This window comes from Plectropomus leopardus, chromosome 18, assembly GCF_026936395.1.
Source record: "Plectropomus leopardus strain MGB_pleo_1.0 chromosome 18, ASM2693639v1, whole genome shotgun sequence".
NCBI classification, from domain to species: Eukaryota; Metazoa; Chordata; class Actinopteri; order Perciformes; family Serranidae; genus Plectropomus; species Plectropomus leopardus.
In genome coordinates, this window is record NC_142193.1 from 8,689,199 (window position 1) to 8,713,799 (window position 24,601).

The 24,601-nt window shown below is 41.0% G+C and overlaps 2 protein-coding genes across 5 annotated transcripts in view; one reads left to right on the forward strand and one right to left on the reverse strand.

The window, feature by feature from the left end:
• The first annotated feature begins 383 nt into the window (after positions 1-383).
• Positions 384-10,283, forward strand: ntf4 (neurotrophin 4). Of its 2 annotated transcripts, none has more exons than XM_042505259.2 (2): positions 384-1,056; positions 8,054-10,283. In XM_042505259.2, the coding sequence occupies exon 2, from the start codon at positions 8,073-8,075 to the stop codon at positions 9,522-9,524; it is 1,452 nt and encodes a 483-aa protein (XP_042361193.2). In that variant the 5' UTR covers positions 384-1,056; positions 8,054-8,072; the 3' UTR covers positions 9,525-10,283. The 2 variants fall into 2 exon arrangements, with proteins under 2 accessions (XP_042361193.2, XP_042361192.2); XM_042505258.2 differs by having other exon boundaries at positions 385-1,283.
• Positions 10,284-11,194: 911 nt separating this feature from the next.
• ppfia3 (PTPRF interacting protein alpha 3) overlaps positions 11,195-24,601 on the reverse strand; it is a 34,516-nt gene continuing 21,109 nt past the window's right edge. The window contains exons 21-31 of one of the 3 annotated variants that reach the window (XM_088069543.1): positions 23,730-23,811; positions 23,401-23,601; positions 22,433-22,498; positions 21,969-21,995; positions 21,622-21,797; positions 21,173-21,270; positions 17,741-17,916; positions 16,489-16,557; positions 16,220-16,382; positions 14,393-14,454; positions 11,195-14,104 (exon numbers count right to left, since the gene is read on the reverse strand). In XM_088069543.1, coding sequence (XP_087925669.1) covers positions 14,402-14,454; positions 16,220-16,382; positions 16,489-16,557; positions 17,741-17,916; positions 21,173-21,270; positions 21,622-21,797; positions 21,969-21,995; positions 22,433-22,498; positions 23,401-23,601; positions 23,730-23,811 — 1,111 coding nt within the window. In that variant the 3' untranslated portion in view covers positions 11,195-14,104; positions 14,393-14,401. Of the gene's footprint in view, positions 14,105-14,392; positions 14,455-16,219; positions 16,386-16,488; positions 16,558-17,740; positions 17,917-21,172; positions 21,271-21,621; positions 21,798-21,968; positions 22,244-22,432; positions 22,499-23,400; positions 23,602-23,729; positions 23,812-24,601 lie in introns of those variants that run through there. The other 2 variants (XM_042505293.2, XM_088069544.1) reach the window with 2 other exon arrangements.

Here is a 24,601-nt window from a genome sequence, read left to right on the forward strand (position 1 = left end):
TGCCAAATAGCCAGGCACATACCCAAGAAAAAAAAAATCTGGTGCAAGCAAACAGGAAGCAATCTGAAACTCGGATTTGGCATTAAAACATAAAGTTACATCCTGAGGTCTGATTGAGCCAAATGAGATTATGTTGCAGTCTTGCACTTGCAGAAGGGGAGCCTTGACGAATTGCGCCATCCAGCTTCACTACAGCTTGTTTGTAATAATTTGCACTGTTACCAACCCATACTGAAGTCACATTACGTGGAGCCGTGCCAACAAAACACTGCTGGTAATTCGTCAAATAATTTTCTTGTGAACCGTGGGGCGGGGATGAAAAAAGGAGGGGGGAGGTAAAGGTAAAACATATCTCAGTCACGCACATGCTGAGTCTGACTTCACACACGTTTGTTTGAATGTATCAAATCTAGCTAGCATGAAATGTGACCTTTTTTTGGCTAATTTTATTTACCAAACGCTGGATTACAGTTCTATATTATATGCATATGTTTAGGAAACGAGTTTAAGACACATGTGTTCTCACAGATGTTACTCGTTGATATGTCGTAGGTCTCGTTTTAATATACTAACCTCCTGAGGAAAAAAAAACTTGTGCTTGTCTTTGCGCTTCACAGGAGAAACCAGAGTCGTTAGCCGTGTCAATTTCGCAGCGGAGAAGAAGAAGTTGCGCCGGAAGTACATTTTCATGTCTTCAAAATAGAACTATCGTTGCCAGTCAAGCGTTTCATCGCAATACAGCTTTTGCAAATTGATTTTACTTTGACAGTCAAAACCGGAAATTTTGATTCCGCCTCGCGCTAGCTTAACTGTTTGTCCGACTTTACGCGTTTCAGGCGGAGTTCAGGTCTTAAAACATTTGGCCAACTTCTTCACCTCTCCACTTCTTCGCTCACATATTTGAAATGAGATACATTTTCCCCGGGCCGCCTTGGAGGAGTAACAACTCATGGAATATTTAAACTTCATGGCACATTTTTGACACTTTTCTGGGCTCATTAAGCAGCCCTTTTTTCTCTGCAGTGGAAGCGCTCCCGGGACAGGAGACTTTTTCTGGTTTGTAACTTTACAGTTTTCCCCACCTTGTCGGATTTTTGGGGCGCACATGCGATGTCATGGACTATTAAAAGAAGAAAGACATGTTTGTGTCTAGTTTTGTGGTTTCCGTACGAAGGTGTTATTTGAGTTTATTATTTTAAAACCAGTTGAGTAACTGGCGACAGGACTCTATAATCAATGTGGTGTCAGCTGGAAGGACGCGGGGTCCGGATCTCACCTAAACGGTATGGATTTAAATCATACATGTAGGCCTTTAACAAATATTTTAGTGTTAAACAATGTGTATGCATTATTATGCGTATATATTTATTGATTTAATGATGTGTTTAGCCAGTTACTTTGACTACTAGTTACATAATGCGAGGAAGAAACCCTAGGATATATAATTAGGTCAGTTTATCAACCTCATGTACATATTTGGCTATTCAAAAGTCCATGCATTTCATTTATTTATTTATCAGATCACTTATTTACTTACACCCATGCATGCACACACAACTGGCACACTGTTTTTTTATCATCTTCAATTAAATTTTGGTTGATGTTTTATAATGCATTTTTAACTCATTTTCGTCGCACAAGGCTTTTGAACACTCCAGTCGAAGTTCAGTTTTACTTATTTTCATTGGCAGTCCTGCAGTTGTAGCCAATTTCGCATTTTGTTTTCGTTGGCAGTCAGTCAGGTGAGGTGAGAGCTACCGCGTGACAATCCACCCGCAGGTAGATCACACAGGTTGTAATATAAAACAAACCCGCTGCTGAAGTCTTAATTTGATACTGTCAAAAGATCAGGGGCTGAAAAAGCTCTGTGGGAGGTGAAAAAGTCATTTAGAATAAAAGAAATCATTCAGTGTTACAGTTTTACACGTTCTGTGGGATTACATGTCAAAATTAAGTCAGACAAGACTTTGTTGTGGTATTTTAGTGCATTACTACATGTACCTTATCAGCAGTGGTGGAAAAAGTACTCCGATCTTAAGTAAAACAGCGGTATAGTGTAGAAATACTCTTATTACAATTAAAAGTCATGTGTTCATAGTTTTTTAAGTAAAAGCACAAAAGTATTAGCATCAAAATATACACGGACTACCAAAGGTAAATGTGCTCATTATGCAGAATAATATATCACTGTATTACAATTATTGTATACATCACTTTAATATTGAAGCTGGTAAAAGTGGAGCTCATTCATATACCTTATCTGCTAGATGACTTGTGTATCCCCCTCCCCATTACCAATAAATGTTTTCTTTTAATGTATAATATTACATCACTACATCATGATGTATTTGTTGATTATCTGAATCCAGGAAATACCAAGTAATGAAAGTTATCAAATAATAACTGGAGTAAAATATTTAACTCTTAAATTAAATACAAGGTTGCAGAAAATGGAAATACTTAAGTATATGTACCTCAAAATTGCACACAAGTACAGTACTTGAGTGAACATACATGTAACATTCCACCGCCGCTCATCAGAAGTGTGTCTTGTCATCTTGTGTTTCTGAAAGAGAGAGATGATCATGTGATTGGAGAGAGATGCCACTGATAGAGTTGTTTCATTTGGAGCTGAGGTCAGAGGAGGAGGAGGAGGAGGAGGAGGAGGCTGGATGTGTGCAGGCTGAGCGTGGTATGAAACAATCACAGACCTGGAATTAATGGGCTGTTTGCACAGTGGGACAGCAAGGCACTGTAAATGAGCACATGTGAGGCCAAAGCTTTTACTCTACCCTCACAGAGAGAGAGAAAGTGAGGGCAAACATTTACCCACATGTGTTATATACCTCACATGGTGTCACAGCCACACTGTTTCTGACCTAACCTGTCGTAAAATCTGCCTAAAGACCTGATGTGAGGTGCAAACTGTCCTCCAATCAGCCGGCCTTCCAGACATTTTCCAACCCCGTTGACTTCAAAGAGGCAGGATTAGGTTAGGATGGGGCCTGGTCCCAACACTAACACACAGTGCATTAACTGTCTGTCGGATGGACGTGTCTGACATTAGCCACGCACGAGGGGGGCATTACTTTGTTAACAGGCTAATAGCACAGTAGCCACTGCCAGGTGTGGGGCTGCTTTATGGCATCTGCTTCCTGGGGAGGGTCTCACAGCCAGAGGCCCTCTGTGCCATAATTCCCCCTGATTTCGCCGTCACTCACGCTGTCTTATGTGGATTACACCCCTGTGGATCACACTGGCAGGCAGCACTCAAAACAGAAGTCAGACCAATTTGCCAGGTGCCAGACTTTGTGAAGAAACACTTTCATATAGTGTTTTCCCATGTGTTCATATGTGTCTGTAGTGTTTTACAGCAAAGTGTCTGTAGTGGCTGCACGTCAACAAAATAGTTGGATTCAAGAATTGAAGACTAAGTTAAAAAAAACATTTATAGTATTATAATTACAGCATTTAAAGCTGCAATTATTAAAGTCACTTAATCAATTAGTCAATCCACAGAATAATAGTCGCAAACTATTTTCGTAATTGATTAATCGTTTTAGAAAACAATTATCAGATTAATCAATAATTAAAATAACTGTTGCAAGGGGGGTTTGGACAAACCAAGACATCTGAAGATGTCACACTGGACTTTTAGAAATTGTAATTTGTCACTATATTGAAGAGACCAGGTAATTAATTTACTATCAAATAACTAATTTTCAAATTAATTAACCAATAATAAAAGATCATCTTTATTTTCAGCCTCAATGGCAATGATGTGATTTAGTATTTAATGTAAAAATGACCCTTGAATTCAACAGAATAATAGTTGCCAACTATTTTCATAACTGATTAATCTTTTCAGAAAATAATTGGAAGATTACAATCATGAAAGTAGTTGTTATAATCTGAATATTTCAGTGGTTTTGGACTTTTGGTCGCACAAACCAAGACGTCTGAAGACACCACATTGGGTTTAAGAGACTGTGATTTCTAACATTGAATAGACCAGGCAATAAACTGATTAATCAAATAACAAACTTTCAAACTAATCAAAAACAAAAGATGGTCTTAATTTGCAGCCCTAGCGGCAATGATGTTATTTAGACTTTAATATAAAAATGACCACTGAACTCAACAGAATAATAGTCGCCAACTATTTAACAGTCGATTATTCGTTTCAGTCATTTTTAAGGCAAAAAAATTCAAACTTTTTCTGGTTCAAGCCTCTAAGACGTGACAATTTGCTGGTCTCTGTTTTCTTACAGTATAGTAGGTCTTTTGTTTTTTGTTATTTATTTGGGCATCCCCTTGGACTTGGAAGCTCCCCTTTGCTCCCCTTGGAAATTGCAATGGGTATTTTTCTAGTTTTTTTTATTTTTATGACCAGACAAGTCACTAATCAAGAAAAGAATCGGTAGATAATATGTTAAAAAAAAAAGAACAAAATATAGCGCAACATGTTTCACAATAAGAAGAATGTGGATAAACAGGGAAATGGTTAAATGAAAGCAATCAGTAACAACAGTAAAATAATCAATAAACAAATAACGTCAGTAACAGGAATAAAACAAAACACTGGATAGTGATTTCAGAGGAAGGGAAACGCAGCACGTTACAAGACAAGTTGAAAAGCAAAGTGAAATAGATCTGTTTCGAGTTGTCACTTAAAAATGTTCTGTGAGGTCGTCTCCCTGATATCCTGCTGGGAATGTTACAGTATTGCACAGTTTGGAGGAAGAGTTTCTTCTGACCAACCGCGAAGGGTTCGAGTGAGCATAAATTCACACGAAACAAGTGGAAAACAGGCTGTTTAATTAATAGAATCAATGCTAAATAATTCAGGGTGCCACAGCGGCTCAGGGAGGCCTCGCCGTTAATGTCATAGTTTAGTCTGTTTAGTGTTTATTCATGGAGTTCTGCTCGGTGACGTGGTTTGTTCAGGCCCTTGTCCTGTGGTTTTTAGCGTATTCTTCCTGTGCTCATTTGGAAGAGTTCCAGGCTACGGAGATTAGGATTAACATAAGTGTGCAGTGTTGAGTGGGCTTTTATTTACTAAGTGAGGTTTTGGATTTAGAGAGACTGGGATTTTTGTGTGTGTGTGTGTGTCCGTCTGTGGGGGGAATCAGAGTGCTTGGGTCGGGTCCAGAGGGCGGAAGAACGTCGTGGTCCTCGTCTAGCCTTGCAGGGAGCGCAAATGATGCATGTCATTGTGGCAAATGGAGCATGGTGATGAAGTGCTGCTGCTGCTGCTGTTTTACAAAGAAACCACTTAGAGAGTGCGCTCGCCTGCCTTCTGTGTGGTGCCTGAGTGCTCCAAGAAAGCCCTTAAGAAGCAAATTGCTCCCTGCAAGAGACTCACATAACACAAATCCTGCAGATTCTTCCTGGATATTCACCATCCAATTCCAAAAGAGCTTCTCCTGCTATTAGAGATCGTATGCAACTTTGCTGCACACATTTTGTTTTCATCTTGCGCTGCCGTTGGCTGGTCTCTCCATGTTTTAGGGGTGTGTTAACAGCCCAATTTACCAATTATCTTGCTTTCATCACCTGATTTCTTTGGCAGGTCATCATAGATCAGTAGTTTAAGCAAACAGGAAGCTCAGCATGACATGCAGGCACTTTGTGCGCCCGAGGTGATTGCATGAGTGATGCGTCGACCAAACCTTGCTGCTCCTCGGCTGGCTATATTGTGCCCAGGGTGTGGCCCTGTTGACAACGTGTTCTGTCATTGAAAAGGGTTAACTTTTGTCATTCATGTGTTGACACTCACTTGATGGTCACTGATGATACATTCAGTCAGTCAACCAAAAGCAAACAAACACACATTTGTGACACCCACTCCTTCACACTTGTGTTTTTTCTCTCTTCGCTGTCTGAGGAAGCCGTGAAGACACCGCGCCAGTAAAGCTGCATCTCTGACATTCTGATCATTCCACCTATTTTAACTCTTTGCAAGTGACCTCCTCCCTGCTTTCAAACAACACTGAAGGCTCACCTCCTCAGAGCGCCGTCCCACTGTGCATGCCACATGGACGGGGGACTGGAATTTTTTTCTGGTTAGTCACAGGTGTCCCTGACTATGAAACACAAATGAATCACCTCTGCCTGACTTATGATTCATGTTTCATGCAGATGATGTCAGACATGACAAACTACCTGAAAAGTCTCCTGGGAAGTGTTTACATTTGGCTCACACGAGGGAGTGTTTTATTTGACTTCTGTACAGATTTGTTGGCTAATAGTCATTGTAATGGCTTTTCAATGTGTCACTATATAACATAATGTGTTCTTAAGTTATTAACATCACTTTTTTGATAAATCTGGTAAAATGTGATCAGCATTCACTTGGACACACGTGCTTTAGTTTTTATTTAATGTTGCAACTTAAACATTTTGGGGATTTTTTTTTGGTGCAACTGTAAATTGTTTTGTATTTAAATAATAAATAAAATCAAGTTAAGTGCACAGTCTAATTTGTTGGCATTTAATATAATTAATTCAAATAACTAAACAGACTAGGACCACAACTAATTTTTTATCTTTGATTAATTTGCTGATAATTTTCTCAATCCACTTCATCCAACCTTGGTCTGTAATGCATCAAAAAATGGTTTAAAAAATGTATTCATCTCTGTTTCTCATGGCAAAAGGTGACCAGTTGTTTGCCTCCTCTGGCAAAAATAATTGGAGGCTAATATTATTGTCATCAATTGACTGTGGCATGCTTTGTTTTAGTCAGTGCAAAGGTATTGGTGAAACTAAAGACATCCATTGGTACCAGCCATGTTGGCAAAGCTTGTTGGGGAGGGAGGTAAATAACACTCCAAATTTAGGCAAAATGTTGGCGAAATTTTGGAAAAACTACAATGGTGTGCCACCCTAAGATTTTCAGAAAACCCTATTTTGTCACTCCTATGAAATATGAAATATTTCTATGTGGGCTCTGAAGGTTGAGGTCTTCAAATGTTGTGTTTTGTCCATCCAAAACCCAAACGTATTGAAATATTTTAATATAAGGCAAGAAAAAGCTGCAAATGTTTACATTTGAGAAGCTGAAAGTATTACATGTTTTTACGCAGAAACAGACTTTCAAGCAGCTCTAAAATAAACTTTTAATGACATTTTAGAAACAGACTCTGCACTTTTAAATAACATTCTGTCCTGTTTTCAAGATTGTAAATGTCACCTACTGCTACTGCCGCATGACTTCACCCCTAGAAGATTTATTACAAAGATTCTGCAGTATTTGTTTCATATTTTGCCACGCAAAATCAACTGCTAATCCTTTTGTGACTACAAGCTGCACAAAGTTTAAATAATGCATGTTATGGCAAGCAGGGTGTTTACAATAGTGAAGATATATATCACTAAACAAACTCTGCCAGTCTGAGGCAGCGTATTTATTGTATCATGTTCAGGCATCATCTTTTGAAAGAAAAACAAATTCCACCACACCACAGGTGTGTTCACATTGAATACCTGAGGTTTACCTTTAGCGGAGTTGTGATGCTTTCCTCTAATTTGTGTGTTTTTGCGAGCAGATCTGAGGTAAACCATGATTGTTATGGAGATTTCCAGATTACTGGATCCTGGAAAAACCTGCAACAACAGAAAAAAAGAAAAGAAAAGTTATACCCTTAAAATCTGAAAATGGGGGCTTGTTTTCTTCGGTTGCAGATGTCTTCTGAATCCATTTCCTTTGGCTGTAAAGTTCTTGACTTGCATACATACCAGGTTGTCAGTGTGTCCGTTTGAAGGTCAGTGCTTCAGAATCTACAGTGTTCATAGCTGAACTCCATCTCCCCACATGAAGAAGCAGAGCGTGACCTTGCTGTACTTGGTACTATTTTTCCACGACTTCTGCCAAGATTTTAAAGCCATACCTCAGTGGTTAAAGCAGCAGGGTCATAAAGCTGCGGGCCACCAGTAAAACTTCTCATTTTACATCTTAATTGAGGTACTTATGTTAACTGTATAAGCCACAATTTGCATTGTTTAAACTAACATTGTCTCTCTGTCTCTCCCATCTATCTACTCTTATCAGCTGATACGTCTTGGGAGTGATGCACTGGCTTCCCCTGGTTGCCATGGTGATTGCCTCGGCCCTGCCCTTCCCTCACAACCCCGTGTCCAGGATTGCCGCCGCAACGACAGAGCCTGGCTTCGACAACCGCAGAGAGCCCCATCATGCTCGCCTCGCGGCCCCCCCTGTGGACTACAACTTCCATGGAAATGCCTCCTTGCAAACGGACTACAACATGGCTGCTGCTCTTAGCCAACACACCAACAGACAAAACCTCCAGAACCATAGGGATTATGTGAAATCCTCCGTAGATGAAGAGACTTCCACGTTCAAAGTGGACAATCAGGCAACCTTCCAACCCAATAGCAACTCAGGCAGCGATGACAGAAGCGGTGTCACTGTGGACGTTCCCACAGAAGGAGGAACACTCAGGACCGAGGATGTTTCCCAGGATAATTCTCGACCAAAGGATTACAAAGCTGAAAGCAGCAGCAGAAGCAGGCGAGATTACTCAAGTTTTGCTGACTTTTCCAAGAAGGACAATCTTCAGGACTCTACAGAAAGACTGTTGCTGGTTTCCACAGCGAAAACCCATAATGCAGTCAGTCCTGCTGCTGATCTAAAGGGTCAAAGAGGACCAGAACCAACTGTTTCCTCGGAGACGCTCAGAAATTCACCCACGATCGGGATGGGAAGCACGTGGACACCAGGGGCCGAAAGAGGTCGAACCGAGATGAACTTGGAGGCAGGGCTTGGTCTTGGGACCGTGTTGGAAAATATCTTTGAAGGAGACGAGATGTTTCTGGATGCACATCCGCGAGTCTTGTTCTCACCGTCCCCGTCGCCTCCAGAACACCCGCCTCTCCTGCTCATGCTGGAGACCGGCATGCTGGAGGAGGACAGGGAGGAGCAGGAGGACATGGACGGACACATAGAGGGTCACGGGGATCGAGCGATCGATAGGAGCACAACTCTGAGTTGGGCTGACTCTTCTCGAGTCACAGAGGCTGCCCACCCTGTCAGAAGGGATAAACGCTCACATTTAATCGACAGACGGAGAGGCGAAAAGTCGGTGTGCGAGTCGGAAAGTGTTTGGGTCACCGACAAAAAGACTGCCATTGACTCCCACGGGCAGAAGGTCACCATCTTGCAAGAGATCCAGACGCAGACAGGGCCACTCAAACAGTACTTCTATGAGACTCGCTGCAGAGAGGCCGAGCAGCCGAGCAACGCCGGCAGGTCAAGGGCTGGCGCCGCTCTGAGACCTGCCGGGACAGGCGTAGCTGGGGCCGGCTGCTTGGGCGTGGATAAAAAACAATGGGTGAGCGAGTGCAAAGCCAAGCAGTCGTACGTCCGAGCCCTCACAAAAGACGCTAACAACAGAACAGGATGGAGGTGGATTCGCATCGACTCGTCCTGCGTGTGTGTGCTGCTGTCCAGAACCAATCAGGCGCTTGGGAGGGAGGTCTTGACGAGGAAGGGGAGAGGCTGAGAGAGTGGAAGGGGGAGATAAAGAGAGAAGGCAAGAAGTAGAAAGTGACACAGAGCAGATGGCTGTGACATCCTTGTGTGTGCACATCCTTAAACATGACTTCTCTCTCTCCTCCATCACAACTTCAAAAGACTTTTGCAAAAAACAAGAAGACCTCAACACTAGATCTTAGGGAAAAATGTCACATAGAGATTTGACTTTAAAAAGTACTGTTTTTGTATGATGTATCTACATAATCTAAGTTATTTTTGATTAGTATGTAAGCATGTGTATGTCTTTGATATTAATATATTCCTTTATATATGTGTACAATATGACACCAGTATACCTTTATGTATGAAGATATGTATATCTGTGTGTATTTATAGAAGAAGTCTTCATGGAGTGGTAGGTCTCTCCAGTGTCTGATGATAATTCCAGCCTCTGGGCCGCTCGGGTTGTGAGAGGAAGGAGCGCCACCTACTGAGGCTCCGTTTTACTGCTCCACACTGTCCCCAGATGGATTAATGTGACAGTGCTTTTAGATACAGAAACTACAGCATGGGCAATCTTTAGCACGGTTTCACTCAGGCTGATGATTTGACAGTTTTGTAGCAGGAAAACATCTCCGTCTGTAGAACATGTTCGATGTGGTTCATGAATGCAAACCCATGTGGTTTGTAAATTATACAACACCTAAACAAGCTAATTTTAACATCTGCTGGTTTGTTCAGTTTGCCTGCCAAAATGTGGTAATAAAGGATCTTTGTACTCGGCAAATTATTTTCACACAAATTAACTGATGGAAATGTGCAGAATTTCATTCTCAAAGCACTCTGGGATTCATCTTGCAAAAGGAGAGTTATCAGGGGGGACTGTACTTTATTTATCAGGGGAGCTGGGGCGTGACTTTTTTGTTGTTGTTTTTTTAATATCACCACCCTCCCCAGAGCAATAAAAAATATTTCTCCTCAAGCCTCCCTGATGAACTGGGGAAAATGCATGACCCTCCCTCCACCATTAATAAATAAATACCCATATCTCTCTATAACCTTTCAGGCTGCAATTAATGGTGTTTAAAAAAAGAACAAGGGTATTTACAATAAATACAAAATTCGACCATTTAAAGGTGAATATTCCTCCCTGAAGCAAAAATTTAAAAGAAAGCATAACTCCTTCCCCAGTTCCTTAAAATTATTTGAAGGGTCTCACCCGTTGTGCAAAAGAGTCAAGCCCTTATGCACTGAAGTCCAGATTCTTGATATTACAAATTTTTAAAGCTTCACTGAAACTAATACTACTTGCACTTACTGTTGACAAAATGTAGATTAACCTGACTCACTCCAATAATCATATTCCTACATAAAACCTCCCTCTGCAGGGGACTACACTACTCACCTTTAGACTTACCTGCAATGCTTTAATAAGAAAAAGTTCATTTGTTTAAAAATCCATCTCATATTTGCTAAAAAAATAATCTTTTGAAAATGTAAAAGCATTACATTTAATTGTCTGTACATGTACACACTGTGGTAAATGTACTTGGTTAAACTCACCCCTGCACACAGACGATTACCTGCAGAAAGGGAAAGAATAAAACAAATCAACGGGGAAAAGAAAAGTGGAGGAAATTTTGCGATGATCAGCAGATCCACCTGGATCGCTTTATTTTTTTTCCTTTTACATCACCATTTTTATCATCATCATTATTGTTTATTTTCCAGATGATATTTTCAATTTGTATTACTATCACTTTAATCATGGAAATCTGTTAAATCATTGCACAATTTGTTCTCAAAATGTACACATACAGTAGCGTATTTGAATGACCATTTTCAATGTTTCATATTTACTTTTTAAAACTAGTTCAAATTAAGTCAAGAAGGAACGGAACATGTACATACATTTATCCAATACATACCTAAAGAAAATAAATAGATATCGTAAAAAATAAAAAATACAACTGAAAAAAATACACACATTTTACAAATTGATCCCCAGGCTCCCGACCCCCTGTAGGTTTATCATACAGATATATATTTTTTTTAAAGACACCTCATATCATCTTCACCACCAAAAAAATGTTTGTAGGTCATTGTCGTTTGTTTGACATGCATCGTAAACACAGAGGCTAAAGGTTTTGTTTCCTGGGCTTCCTCGGGCTCGCCCTCTCTCCCTGCCTCTCCCTGATCTCATCCCCCAGAGAGCTCTTGGTTTCTGTTATGGCTTGTGTGTGCAGTAAAATGACCGGCTTCTGTCCATCCTTTCAGTTCTTTTCTTTTTTTTTTTTTTATCTCCGTCCTCCCCGTGAGACGCTGTTTCATCTCTCTGCCGCCTCTCCTATCATCAGGATTACCCAAGACCCTGAGCTGATGATTACAAGTCGTGAAGCGCACAATGACATCATGAAGGGCCAGCGAGGAGTTCAAATCTGGCCTCAACGTCATGTCAAGTTATGTCATGTCTCATTCCTTCTTAAATATATAATACTGCGGTACCACTTTCTAATCAGACATACTTTACTATCCTTACATGACTATTTTCATGTTCATTATATTTTATGTTTACATTATTTATAGGCCAGTAATAATTTACTATATTATTAAAAATGGCTTTCGAGTTGCCAGTTATGAAAAAAAAATCTATATTATTGTTGCATTTTTGCTTTGTCTTTTTAGCAAACTCTTTATTCCATTAATTAACAACTTATTATTGATTTAAGATCCACACAGGATATATTTTTGTGATGGAAGAACCCTTTATTAATTACTAAAGCAGAATTTTAATGTAGACCTTTGACTCTTTGCCTCAGCGTCCTCTGTTTCTGCTGCTCGAAATAACAGTGGTAATGGTATATTTCAGCAGCGCTCCAAGTTTTCAAACAATCCAGTCGGTGCCAGACAAAGAACATACCTGGTGTCACAGAGGTCTGTCACCATAATGAAAAGACTTAAGATGACAGAAACTATGTGGGTTCCCGTAGGGTCGGGCTTCATTTTTTTGGGCCCAATTAAAGCTGTATTTTGGATCTAATGGCTCACTATTATGTCCAAAAAAGGTATGCTCTTTTACATTCGGATCCTAATACTTAGCTACAAAAGTCTGCAGTTTTATATATATATTTATATATATATATTTCAGAGCTAATGTACAGTATGTGTTTGAGCTTTGTGGGGTCCACAGAACTAGAGCAAATTTTACACCATCAAAATTAATTTTTTCACAACTTAGCAACCCAAAATATGTCTTTATCAGCAGCTTTTTTTTTTTTTTTACTGATCTATAAAACATTATTAAGAATTTATTGTGCTCAAGCATTTTAGTATTGCACTTTGAAAAAGTTGGGGCACTCACAAGAGGCAGATAAAAAAAATCAAATAAGTTGAAGCATCAGAGAGGGAGATATCGTGACTTTTTAGTCCCCAGTATAAGTAAAGCTCCAAGAATGCTGGATCCTACATTTCCCATAATGCAACTCAGTAGTGTCTTTTTGCAAAGCTTCTCCAGCACCTTAGAAAACACTATACAACTGTTTTTACAGGTTTATCTAATTTCTAGTAAACTGAACTTCATGTGACATATCTGTGGAATGGCCCTTTAACATTGATAAAGCCCAGACTTTAAAGTCTTTGTAAAGTACACCTTTACAGAAAGTGGTACCAACACTAAATTAATGGATTCCCTGCCATCGACATCATGAACACAGTGCCTCTGCGGCTTCGCTCCACCCTGTCCCGTCCACCTCTGTGCCTTTGATCTCTATAATGGGGTCTCTTCAAAAGAGATTACTCAGCCTATCGGCTTTCAAGGTGCCAAAAGACAAAGCATGAGGAGGGTCCCTCTGATGTGGTCGGAGCCAAACAGCGGTCTGAACTCGGACGTGTTTTACTACACCACTCCGACCAACTTGGGACACTTACACACCCCTGACAAGGCCAACAATAGAGCCACAATGGCTGACACTGGACACCATGAGCAGAAAGGAGAACACGGTTTATGACCATCCGGCCGTTTCCCCCCCGATCAGTTTACAATTTTAAACATCCTTCTAGTCATTTTTCAAATCTTAACTTCACGGTGAGGTTAACTTCTGCCCCGGCTCTCAGTAAAAACACCTGTTGTTGAGCAGAAGTTATAAGGCGACACGTTTAAGTTGTTTTCAGACTGTAAGAGAATAAATGGCAGCACGTAGTGGTTCCCTCTGAACGTAGGAAAATGAGCCCTGATATTGCCAACTCTGCTGACTGTGTGCAGACTCTGACAGGAATGAGGAGGGGGAGGAAACGTGCCGGACTGACACCAGTGTTGTCCTTCGTTAAACCCCACAGCACAGTCACGCCGAGAGAGGAAGAGCAAAGACAGAACGACAGGAAGAGAGAGACAGAGAGAGAAAGAACAGCTGATCCCATTCAACCTTCCCAGTCTGGTCGGAAAATACATTCATACATTCTTCATGTCATTTTCCCCCTTCATTACTTTGCTTCTGTTATTGCAGAATGGTCAGACCGATAGATTTATTTTGAAGTTAAATGGTTATATTCATTGCTTCTTTCTCCGTGGATGAGCGAGCGGGGTCCTCTAGTCCCAATCCAGTCAGCGCCCTGGGGAGAGAAACAGCATTATTCCCACGTCACTGCTTCCGCAGCCTTAATTCAACTCTCCTTAAATCCCCACCAACTGAAACCCACCACTTAAAGACCTTAGGGCGACTCCTAAAATCCCAGGCTCAAACCAATCTGCCTCAACAAACAAAAACATAAAACAAGGAGGCTCAAGGAAATGTGTTCAGCACATGTGAAAGGAGACTCGGATGTTTTTGTTTCACCACACCGATAAAACCCCGCACGGATGAAACACCACTAGACAGTTAAATAAACGTGTGTTCTCACCTCAGCCCCTCAACAGGAGTACGTCCTCACTGAGGCAGATTCACCCCGGGCACCAGAGTTGGCTGTTTTTGGAGAAAAGGGGAAACAGACACAGACGGGGTCATTATCACAATGTCTTAAACAGCGCTGACCTTCCACATGCATTCCTATTAAGAAGCAGAATGAGGGATAATAGTCTTCCTCTGCACTTTGAAGCGTCTGTTCCTTGTTATAGTCAGTTCCTTTACTGAAGAAAAGAGAAAATTCCTCTGCCGAACTAATGGCAGAGTAGCATGAAAACAACCAACATGCATGTGTAACTCTGGTCGTGCCTTTCCTGCGGCTTATATAACATGGCTGACGGAAGAAGTACTGAGATCCTGTACTTCAGTTTAAGTACTAATACCACACAGTGAAAATACTGTGTAGGTTACCTAATACAGTAGGTTTTTTAACTAATATTCATTTACGGTTGCATTAATGTGTGAGCTAAATTTAATTCCTTTATCTCCTGTTGCGCAATGTGTCACATTCTATAAAATCATCATAAATGTGTCGTGTAGCTGTCCTGTGAGACCAACACGTATCTAAAAAGTCAACGTTTCATGGAGTCAGAAATAAAGCCCTGTTTTCAGCTTTGTGACAATGCATTTGCCCGCTGATCCAAGATGGTTTTTAAAGGGTCTGTATGCAACATTAAGAGCATAAATAAAACAGCAAACCACGATTTCCTGTGTACAGATATAGTGGAGTGATGGCGTTTTGAGCGGAGGATGGAGTCGCGCTACTTATTTGTGTGTTACAATCCCAGCCTCTCTGTGGTTTGTTGAGGTAAGCGGGTCAGGACGCACATGCATGTTATAGCAGCACCACACCACCTGCATGAGCAGTACGTGATGGCTACCGCACTGCTGTGGCTCACACGTGGTGTTCACACAGATAGTACGGCTGCTGCAGAGCTGCCTGCTGCTGCAGAGCTGCCTGCTGCTGCAGAGCTGCCTGCTGCTGCAGAGCTGCCTGCTGCTGCAGAGCTGCCTGCTGCTGCAGAGCTGCCTGCTGCTGCTGCAGAGCTGCCTGCTGCTGCTGCAGAGCTGCCTGCTGCTGCAGAGCTGCCTGCTGCTGCAGAGCTGCCTGCTGCTGTACCTACTCTATTCCAGGATCAAAAATGCCAGTACTCCACTCATTTCTGAAGCCCTGCAAGCTACTGCATTGTCAACAACACGGTCATAACAATATTTCACAATAAAGAACCTTGTGTTAACAAATGAAGGGATTCTGTCAACAGAAACGTTGTCAGAAGACTTTTATTTTTAGAAGGGAAACAGAAAAGATTCAGTTAAAAAGAAATGTTTCTATTTTTTCATGTCTGTGACAGATACAGCTATTAAATTTGTAGTGAAATTTGATACAATGTCTGAATAAAATTAAACATTTTCTGTCTGTTTTTGTTAAAAACCACACAGAGTGTAAATGCATCTATGTATCCCACTTGCTATCTCATCACTATGCACTGCGCTCCTATGGCAGTTGTTGCTGATATCGTGACGACACCATCATGGAAGTGTAGTACCTACCCTTCAGTCACCCCCTGCTTAACACTGTTGCGTTACTTAGACGTTTCTGCTCAAGGATCATTTCAAATCCAGATGTTAACACATGTATCATCAGATCTGCAGATCACCTGATCAGCTACAACAGACCTTTGGCCCTGATTCCTGTCATGCTCTACATGTGAGTAACGCCATATAGAGTAACAGGTCATCGTCTAAATTGAGACGCGCCTCGAGGGCTCGGAGTGTGAATGTGAATATGAGAGCGGAGGTGTCAGAGGTCGGGGATCTTACTCACCATCACTCTGAACCTTTCTCAGGGTAACGGAGGGCGTGGAGATGGCTGAGGCACGGAAGTTAGCAGGCAGGGTCTCGGCAGAGTCGGAGGTCACGCCCCGAAGGTCTTTCTCTCTAAACATCTTCCTCCAGGAGGGCGAGCGGGTGAACGTCTTCGTTCCATCCTGCTAGACAGACAGAATGTGAACAGAAAGACGGAAGCTCAGATAATCCTTCTGTTGTATAATCTCAAATTTTTCTCTTATTATTTGAGCTGATTAGCATGCTGACCTCATCAGGTCGCCTCTCGGTTCCCATGGAGATGAGGGAGTTGTACTCCTGCTCCAGGAGCTGTCTGGCCTGCAGGAGAGAAGTGATGTAGAGAGTTGAGATTGGTTTGGACTCTGCAGATGACATATTTTCAGGGCAGGTGTGCTGCCAGTCAGTAGTTCATGTTTGAATATTATTCCTGCTTTAAAAACACGTCATACTTACTTACTGTCCTATTTGAGGCTCTGAAGGTCAAAGAAATTTAGACTTATGTATTGTTTAAGACTGAAACTACAGATATCATGAAGCTGTGAAAGAGGCTGCAGTGTAAACAGTCAGGGAACGTGTGCATCGCCAGTTCAGACTCACTAAAAGTGCTTCTGTTTTCCACGGACCAAGCTCAGATTTTTATTATATCTGATAACCGTATGGAAACAACCCCTACAGAGGTAGAACTTTTTGTTAGAGAGAAAGATCTGTTTTGTTTAACCAGAAAAAGCCCTGAAATCGCTCACATCAAATCTTCAGACTCAACTTCAATAAACATGAATTTTATTCTTGTAAAACACACTTAATTCAAAATCTACAGAAATATAATCAACTCAACAAAACTGTCTTGGTTCATCTTTCCAATGTTCCAACAATATCCAACTCTGGTTGGGTTGGAATAAACCTTTAATTTTCCCAGTTAAATGGGTTAGGGTTAGATTTTATACACACTGAAATTACTGTTTATGCTAATAAAGTCTGGTGGGTTTGGCAATGTTTCTGGTTATGGGCATGGAAGTATGAGCATTTTAGGCCATCACAACTTTTACAGCCAATCACGTTCTAGTATGCAACTTAAACAAGTGTGATGAGGTAACTCGAAGCCTCAAACTCACATTTTCAGTCAACTAGGAGACGTCTTTTGTTCAGCGGTTAGAAATATGTGCATAACTGCATATTAAAGATTCTGGATTTTTCAACGAGGGAGACGAAGATGTAATTTCATCTGTGGTCAAACTAAAGCTGGAGCCCCAGTAGTGTAACGGTCAGGGTGCATACCATGGAAGCACCAAGTCAATGACTGATTCCCAACTTGGCACCTTTAGCCATGATTCCTGTCTCTCTACACTGACCACTCTCAGTTTATTAAAATACAAAATGCCAAAAAACTCATGTAATGTAAAAGACAAGTTTGGAGGAGATTTTCACATCCAAAAATATATGTCTATAAAAACTCTGCCTCACTTCCTGTTGTAGCTCTAACTCCTCTTCATAAGTGCATTACCTGTGTGTTCTGATTGGGGATCTGCAGCAGCAGGGCCAGGTCAGTGTAGTCAAAGGTGTCGTCCAGCGCCAGCAGAGCCCCGTGGACGCCGCTCTCACGCAGGTTGTCGGCGTACTCCTTCAGACCGATAGTCTGCACCCAGCACATCACGCGCTCATTGGACCACACCATCACATCTGGGAGGAGAGAGGGAGAGGATGAAGAGAGGCAGAGGACGCATCCATCTGCAAACAGCAAGCTGTCGGCTCGCTGTTTTCAGAAGCCAGATCAGGTTTCTTAATATGCTCACTTCCTGAACGTCAAGCTGGATTAAACATGCAGATCTATTAGTGAGCTTTTGAAAGGGTTAAAGGGGAACTATGCCTAATTTCAAAATTCATACAAAATTTTTCCTATGGTCTAAGACAGTCCAAAAATGTTGGCAAACATGGAATATTTGCTCCAGATTCCAAAAAAACCTGGAACACTAAAATTCAAATTTGTGATGTAGGAGTCAAAAGTTTGGGACTTTTTTTCTCTGGTTTCTGGCTTTGAGAGAAAGAAGCTTATGTTCACAAATATTGATTGAATTTTCCCAGTCTTTGGAAAAAACATATTGGAACTATTCATTTCAGTGGTGTTCCCCTTTAAAGAACCCATTGTGTTAATTACTGATGAATAATCAAAGGAAACAGGAAAGTGTTCCTGTTTTACTGAGTCATTCTTCCTACATAGACAGACATGCTTATTATCACACAAACCCAAAACTCACGTATTTCCTCACTCAGGGAACTCTCTTGTGAGGAAATCAGCCAAGATGAACTGACTGTAAATGTTACAACATGTGACTCCCAGGGCTCAGCGGCAGGAGGGCGAGTGGTTTGGGTTTATTTGATGACTGAGCCTGTTGACATTTGTAATCATTATCTTGCCAAATTTCACTGGAAAGCTGTGGTCTATAATCTCATGTGATTATGAGGAAGGGGGAGCAATAATGAGAGGGTGGTCAAAACATCTCCCCACAGTGTGGAAGGCAGTGCAAATCTAAGGAAATGTGTGTTCTCGTTGCCATTATTAGGTTTGTTTTACTTTATTTCACCTGTTTAAACTAATGTGGGGATGTAAAAGATTTTTATAGGTTAATGAGTCTGGGAAGTTTTTTTTTGCTCATGTCTATATACTTTTAAGAAATGTAGTAAAGCAAATGACATATGCAGCTGCCTCTATTAAACATATAATTTAAAAAACAGCAATCTGGTGTGAAACAAGGAGATGTGGTCACACACACTGTTCTCTACACTAGTACACTAGGCTCCAGAATCAGGCAGGTTTAATGGTCTCCCTGAAGATAAAGCCGCTTGTTTGTTGTGTTATTTATGTGAAATTCATGTTCTGTTGTTTATTATGTATTGATTTAAGGGACATACTACGGAAGATTAACTTTTTTTTTCTGATGAGTTTTGCTGGATGGATGATTACAAAAAACTTTAAGGAAGGAGCCTTTTTGTGGCAGATTTAATTTGTAGGGAATGTTGTGTTATGATGCCACGTTGTGTTAAATAAAAATAAAAATGTTAATGTCTAATATATTGGTGTCTTTTAAGTCCATGTGACCAGGGGAACTGTCCAGTACTTTGGGTAGGAAATTACAATCAATTGTAGTATGGACATGAAGTAAAAAAGTACTTTTCAATCTATCACTAAAAAAAAAAGTACTGTGTTTGGATTAAATGTCAGACTGACACAGAATGTGGAGGCTGATGCACACCTTTGAACTTGTAAACATGTGTGCAGAAGATGCTTGTCCACAGTCCTATTACTTGCAATAAACTTTCTATAAAAACACAACATTTTGGTCATCGGACCTTCATCAGGTAGAGCACTGGAAAATTGTGTGCTTAAATAAAATTTACTGCAAGTAACAGGATAGTGTGCGGGATTTCTCCTCTATTCAAATGTAAACATAAGCCGAGGCTAAACTTGCCTGCACAGGGAGAGCCTGTGGAACAGGTAGAGGAAACCAAACTCCAGTAATATTACACAGCAGATTCAAGTCATCAAAACAGATTTAAAAACTGTTGCAGTTACAGGAAGAGGTCTGACAGTTATTGAGAGATGTGCTAAATTCTTACTGCAATAACGCAGCTCTTACATTGTTCAAAAATGACCCGTTTGGATTACTGTCAAACAGTGTTATCAAGACTTGGATAAACTACAGTTAGGTCAGAACAGAGCCACTCATAAGAGCCACGCACTCTTAACTGTAACAGAAGAGCGAACATCATCAGAAAGCAGATAACCTTAGGCTGGTCATTAGTTAAGGACAGGATGGTTATTTCTCTGCTCTGTTTTATGAGAGACATTTTTCAAGCTGATAAAAAGACCAACAAATAAATAAAGTGTCAGAGCAAAATACAGTAATCATGTGTAGTAATAAGTAGACAAATTATGGTTGTTAATAGTGATAATTGTATAATTCAGGGGTTCCTGCAGTTTTCCATGCCAAAGTACCCAAACAGCTTTAGCTGGGGCTTCCCTTTGGCAAGATTTCTTAAAAAACAATTGACAATAATAATAAAAAAAAATGAACGAATGAAGCTAAAAATGATGCCTTCAATGCATGATCAGGGAAAGTAACTTGCTGCATAAATGTGGCTACTGCCCAAATGCTCTTCCTTTGGTGTGAAAAAGTCAGCTTCTGCTAGGAACTTTCAAGTGACGCTAGGGGTCAACTGATATTGTTTTTTTTAGGGCTGATACTGATACCGATAATAATTAGTAGTTAATGAGACCAATAACCGATATTTGGAACAGATATGCATCTACGATAAAAATGAACATCTTTACATCAGTATTTAGAATTTGGAATAAAACAAACCAGGAGTTTTTCTTTGTTTCTTTTTTTTTGCAGCTGAGCTTTTGTCAGCTGGACAGTTGGGTCTGCTCATCAGATCTTTGCCTTTATCAAAATGTGTCCATTTTTGTGAGTTAACATTTGGCTAAATGCTAGCAGGCAAGCTAGGTAAATTTTGGGGGCAGAGCAGCATTCTGGTAGGCGCAGACAGTTACCAGTCAATACTGACAACTTATTATGTAATGGATGATTTTATTGGACTGGCAGACCATTAAAAAGATGGCTATGGCAAATAAGATTTCAATATGTTATACATTATTTTAAAAAATGATCTCAATGATTAATAAAATCTGCTATTTATTTATTTTTTAGCATTTTTCCTCATCTTCTCTATAATTTGCTGACAATTTGCTGTTGCCCCCCCAGCGACCCCCCCATTGAAAATGGCTGGTTTAAATAATGAACCTAGATTATGTGGTTTGTGTAGTAATCACTGAGGTATGCTTTGAACAAGACAACAGCACAGCATGAATGGAGGAATTAGCTGGGGCATGTGGGGCATGAATAGTGAGATAATGCCGGAGACAAAAAGAGCTGACCTTTGTTCTGGTGGACGCTCTCCTCTCGCCTCCTCTCCAGCTCCTTGCGATCGTAGTTGAGACGCTTCAGGCACATGATGCCGTAATGCAAACTGACCCTGGGAGAGGTCAAAAGAGCCAGAGGGGGTTAAACAGGTTAACAGAGGGAGTGTTTCTACTCTCACCTGTACTCAGAAAGCATTAACAACAATCCAAGTCCCATGACCCCTGGACTCTTATTTAACAAGAGCTGAAGAAAAAAAAGGGCCCGGAGACACACACCTGAGCAGTGGGAGTGTCACAACAACCGGAAAACTCTCCCTACACGTCTTTTAACACCTTCACATTTCTGCTCGCCACACACGCACACAGTCAACAGAAAAGTATGAGAGTGAAACCACTAGAAGTGACAAAGAGTGTGAGTTATGGCTGCGAACGAGGCGAGAGCGGGCACGCAGCAGAAGCTCTACCTGTGGAAGCTGTCCACCATTTTGAGCTGTCCTCTCAGCTCCTTCTTGGTCAGGTGGTCCAACATGCGGGCATCCACCAGGGACTCCATGAAATAGCTGCGATACTGTGGCAGGCCCAGGCTGGGCAGCCAGTCGTTGCCCACCCACTCATGATTCATATCGCCATAGGCCAGTATCTGGAGGGGACAACCACAGATGATCAGCGCTGATTCACGCTCGGCTTCATATCTGATGGTAGTGCAAGTCAGTGGCGCATGACTCACTGCGGTTGGTCTCACTCGAGAGAAAAATCACTGACAAATACGCATCGTGTTGTGTTAATTCTGAGCATTTCACTCGGTCCTTACCTGATCCCAGCTGAACTCTTTGAGCTCCTGCAGCAGCGAGAGGAGAGAAGAGGCAGACAGAGAGAGAGACAGAGCCAGAGAGAGTGATGTGGAGGTGGCGAGGGAAAAGGGGGAACATGGAGTGAAGATGGAGGAGAAGCAGAGGAGGAGGGAGCAGCAGTGGCGGCAGGAAAAGAGGACAAAAGGAAGGAATAGTGTGTTAGTGAACGGGTAATTAGTTGGAAGCAGTTCACACTGAAACCAGAGGGAGAGAAGAAGATGCTCAACACTATGGTCTGGGCCCACAAAGAGACAAAAAAGAAGTAGAAATTCCAAAAAGAGAAAGAAAGAGAGGAAAAGGAGGGAGGGAGAGACTCGTCAACATGATTCAGACCAGACGAGACACTAAAATTAATTAAAAAAATAATAATGAAAAACATAAAAAAGGGTTTGTGAGACAAAGACAGGACAGCAGGGACACTGACCGGAGGCTTGGTGGCTGCGTTCAGGGACTCCATCTCTGCATGGGTCATCCACACGTTACTTGTCGACTGTGAAAACGGGAAAAGTGTTGCCATGAGATTAAAAAAAAAGCACCACATACCATCACAAGATGCCTGCCGACCTCAACAGCAGACTGATTTCTCAACGCTATGGTGTTTTTTTTATGAAAGAGGTTCAAGCAGTTTACTGAAATCTGGTGAGGACTGTGTGAATGATCATTTTCAACATTTCATTAACAGGATTCCTGTTGCTGATAAATACAAAGCCAAACAGAGGATGGGAACGCCAAGGCAAACCACAACTTGGCATTTGTTCCAAAAACTGACAGATTGTAGAAGATCTCTGTGACTTTATCTCCCCTTCAACAGATGAAAAACAAGAGCACACATGCATTTGCACGCAACACTTTTACTACATTTTTCAACATCTGGCTGTCTTGTCGCTGTGTGAGGAGACAAAATTTGGGAAAATGTTGCTTTTGTTGCCAAGTTTTGTTTCAATGTGAAATAGGCAGAATTTTATCAGCAAAAGTGCACCTTACTATCATAATCTTATGGAAGATACACTCATATTTTTTTTTTATTATTTCTGACATTTATCACATTCAGGATACTTTCATGTCCTTTATTCCACTCAACAGGATCTGCTTTTCATCGCTATTTGATATAATAACCGTTAAATTATGCTTTTTTTTAAAATTATTTCTGTATCCAAGTTTCTGCTGCAAAATTCCTAACAGTGATCATTAATATTTCAACTAATCTCATAACAACAAGCACCTGGTTCAACTTATACCTCATGGTGCTGATATGAATGCAGCTTTTTTGCATTATCAGCACAAAGGCTAAACTCAGCAATTTAAATGCTGAACTAAATTAAATTTTATGACACGAGAACATTTGTGGTCTTAATTTCTCTTTTTTCTGTAAGGTGAATGACTATGTCTCACAGATCGAGTGCTGGCCGGAGCAGAGGGGCTGGTGAGGGACACCATCTCCTGGATGGCCAGCCGCAGTTTGAGGCGGTGAAGCGGGTTACTAATGCCAATCTCCCTCTGGATCTCTGTGTCCGACAGGTTGGCCATGATGGCGCCGCTCTTCACGTTGGCGCGACAAGCTGCGACGTACCAGGCCGGCATTCCCACCCAAAGCTGGAAGGAGGCAAACAACATATTAAATGATGGAGAAAATATGAGGAAAAAACAAAAAATAAAAAAAATCCAAATTCTGTTTTTTAAGACAATCTCCGATCCCTCAGGTGTCTGTGATGGCACAGTACCTCCAACCAAGATACAACAGTGGGTCCATCCCAAGATGCAAAGGGAAGTCCTTGGCGACATGCTTCTTCCAGTAGCTCATGCCTTGTAAGAAGAGGAAAAGGTAAATATTAGAAATCAAAATATTAAAGGAATACTTCACCCTCCCAAATTATCATTTGTATATCAATTTCTCATCCAGTGTTACCTTGATTTCATGGGGATAACTCTGTTTCTCTCACTTGCCTCAACAGTGAACAAAGAATCCAAAACTGGAGAAAATTCTCAATGAATTGAGGTCATTGGGGTCCACGTTTCACAACAGCAAAACTATATCAAAACATTAGTTTACAAATTCACTCAAGTTTCATTCATCCTGCCATTTGCTCAGCTGCCCAAACAGACCTTTTTTCCAAAAGGGAACTGAACTGAAACTTATCGATGTCCTTTGACAAAGACAATAATGTTACCTCCCTGAACACGGGACCTGCTGGTCTATCACTGCCTCTGTATGTTGTTTGTTTGTGTTATTATGTGACTTTGGTGAACCCGAACTAAGCCTTTAAAACATCAGTCACAAAATAACACAAATAATAAAAATATTCAGAGCAGTGGTAGAGCAGCTACCATGTTCAGCGAGGTAAAATTACTGGGTTTTTTTTTTTTTATTAACGGAGTCTGGCTTTGAAATTAAAGTTTTAGAGAAGTGTAAGTGTTTGGGAGGTACTGAGCATAAGATTGGATATCTGAGACTTGGATTATTCTGCATGAGTCGCGAGATAGTTTGTAAACAGATGTTTTGATGTAGTTTTGCTGTTATTAATCGTGGGCCTCTATGACTTATATTCATCAAGAGTTTTCTGTTTTTGGATCCTTTGTTTACCTTGGAGGCATG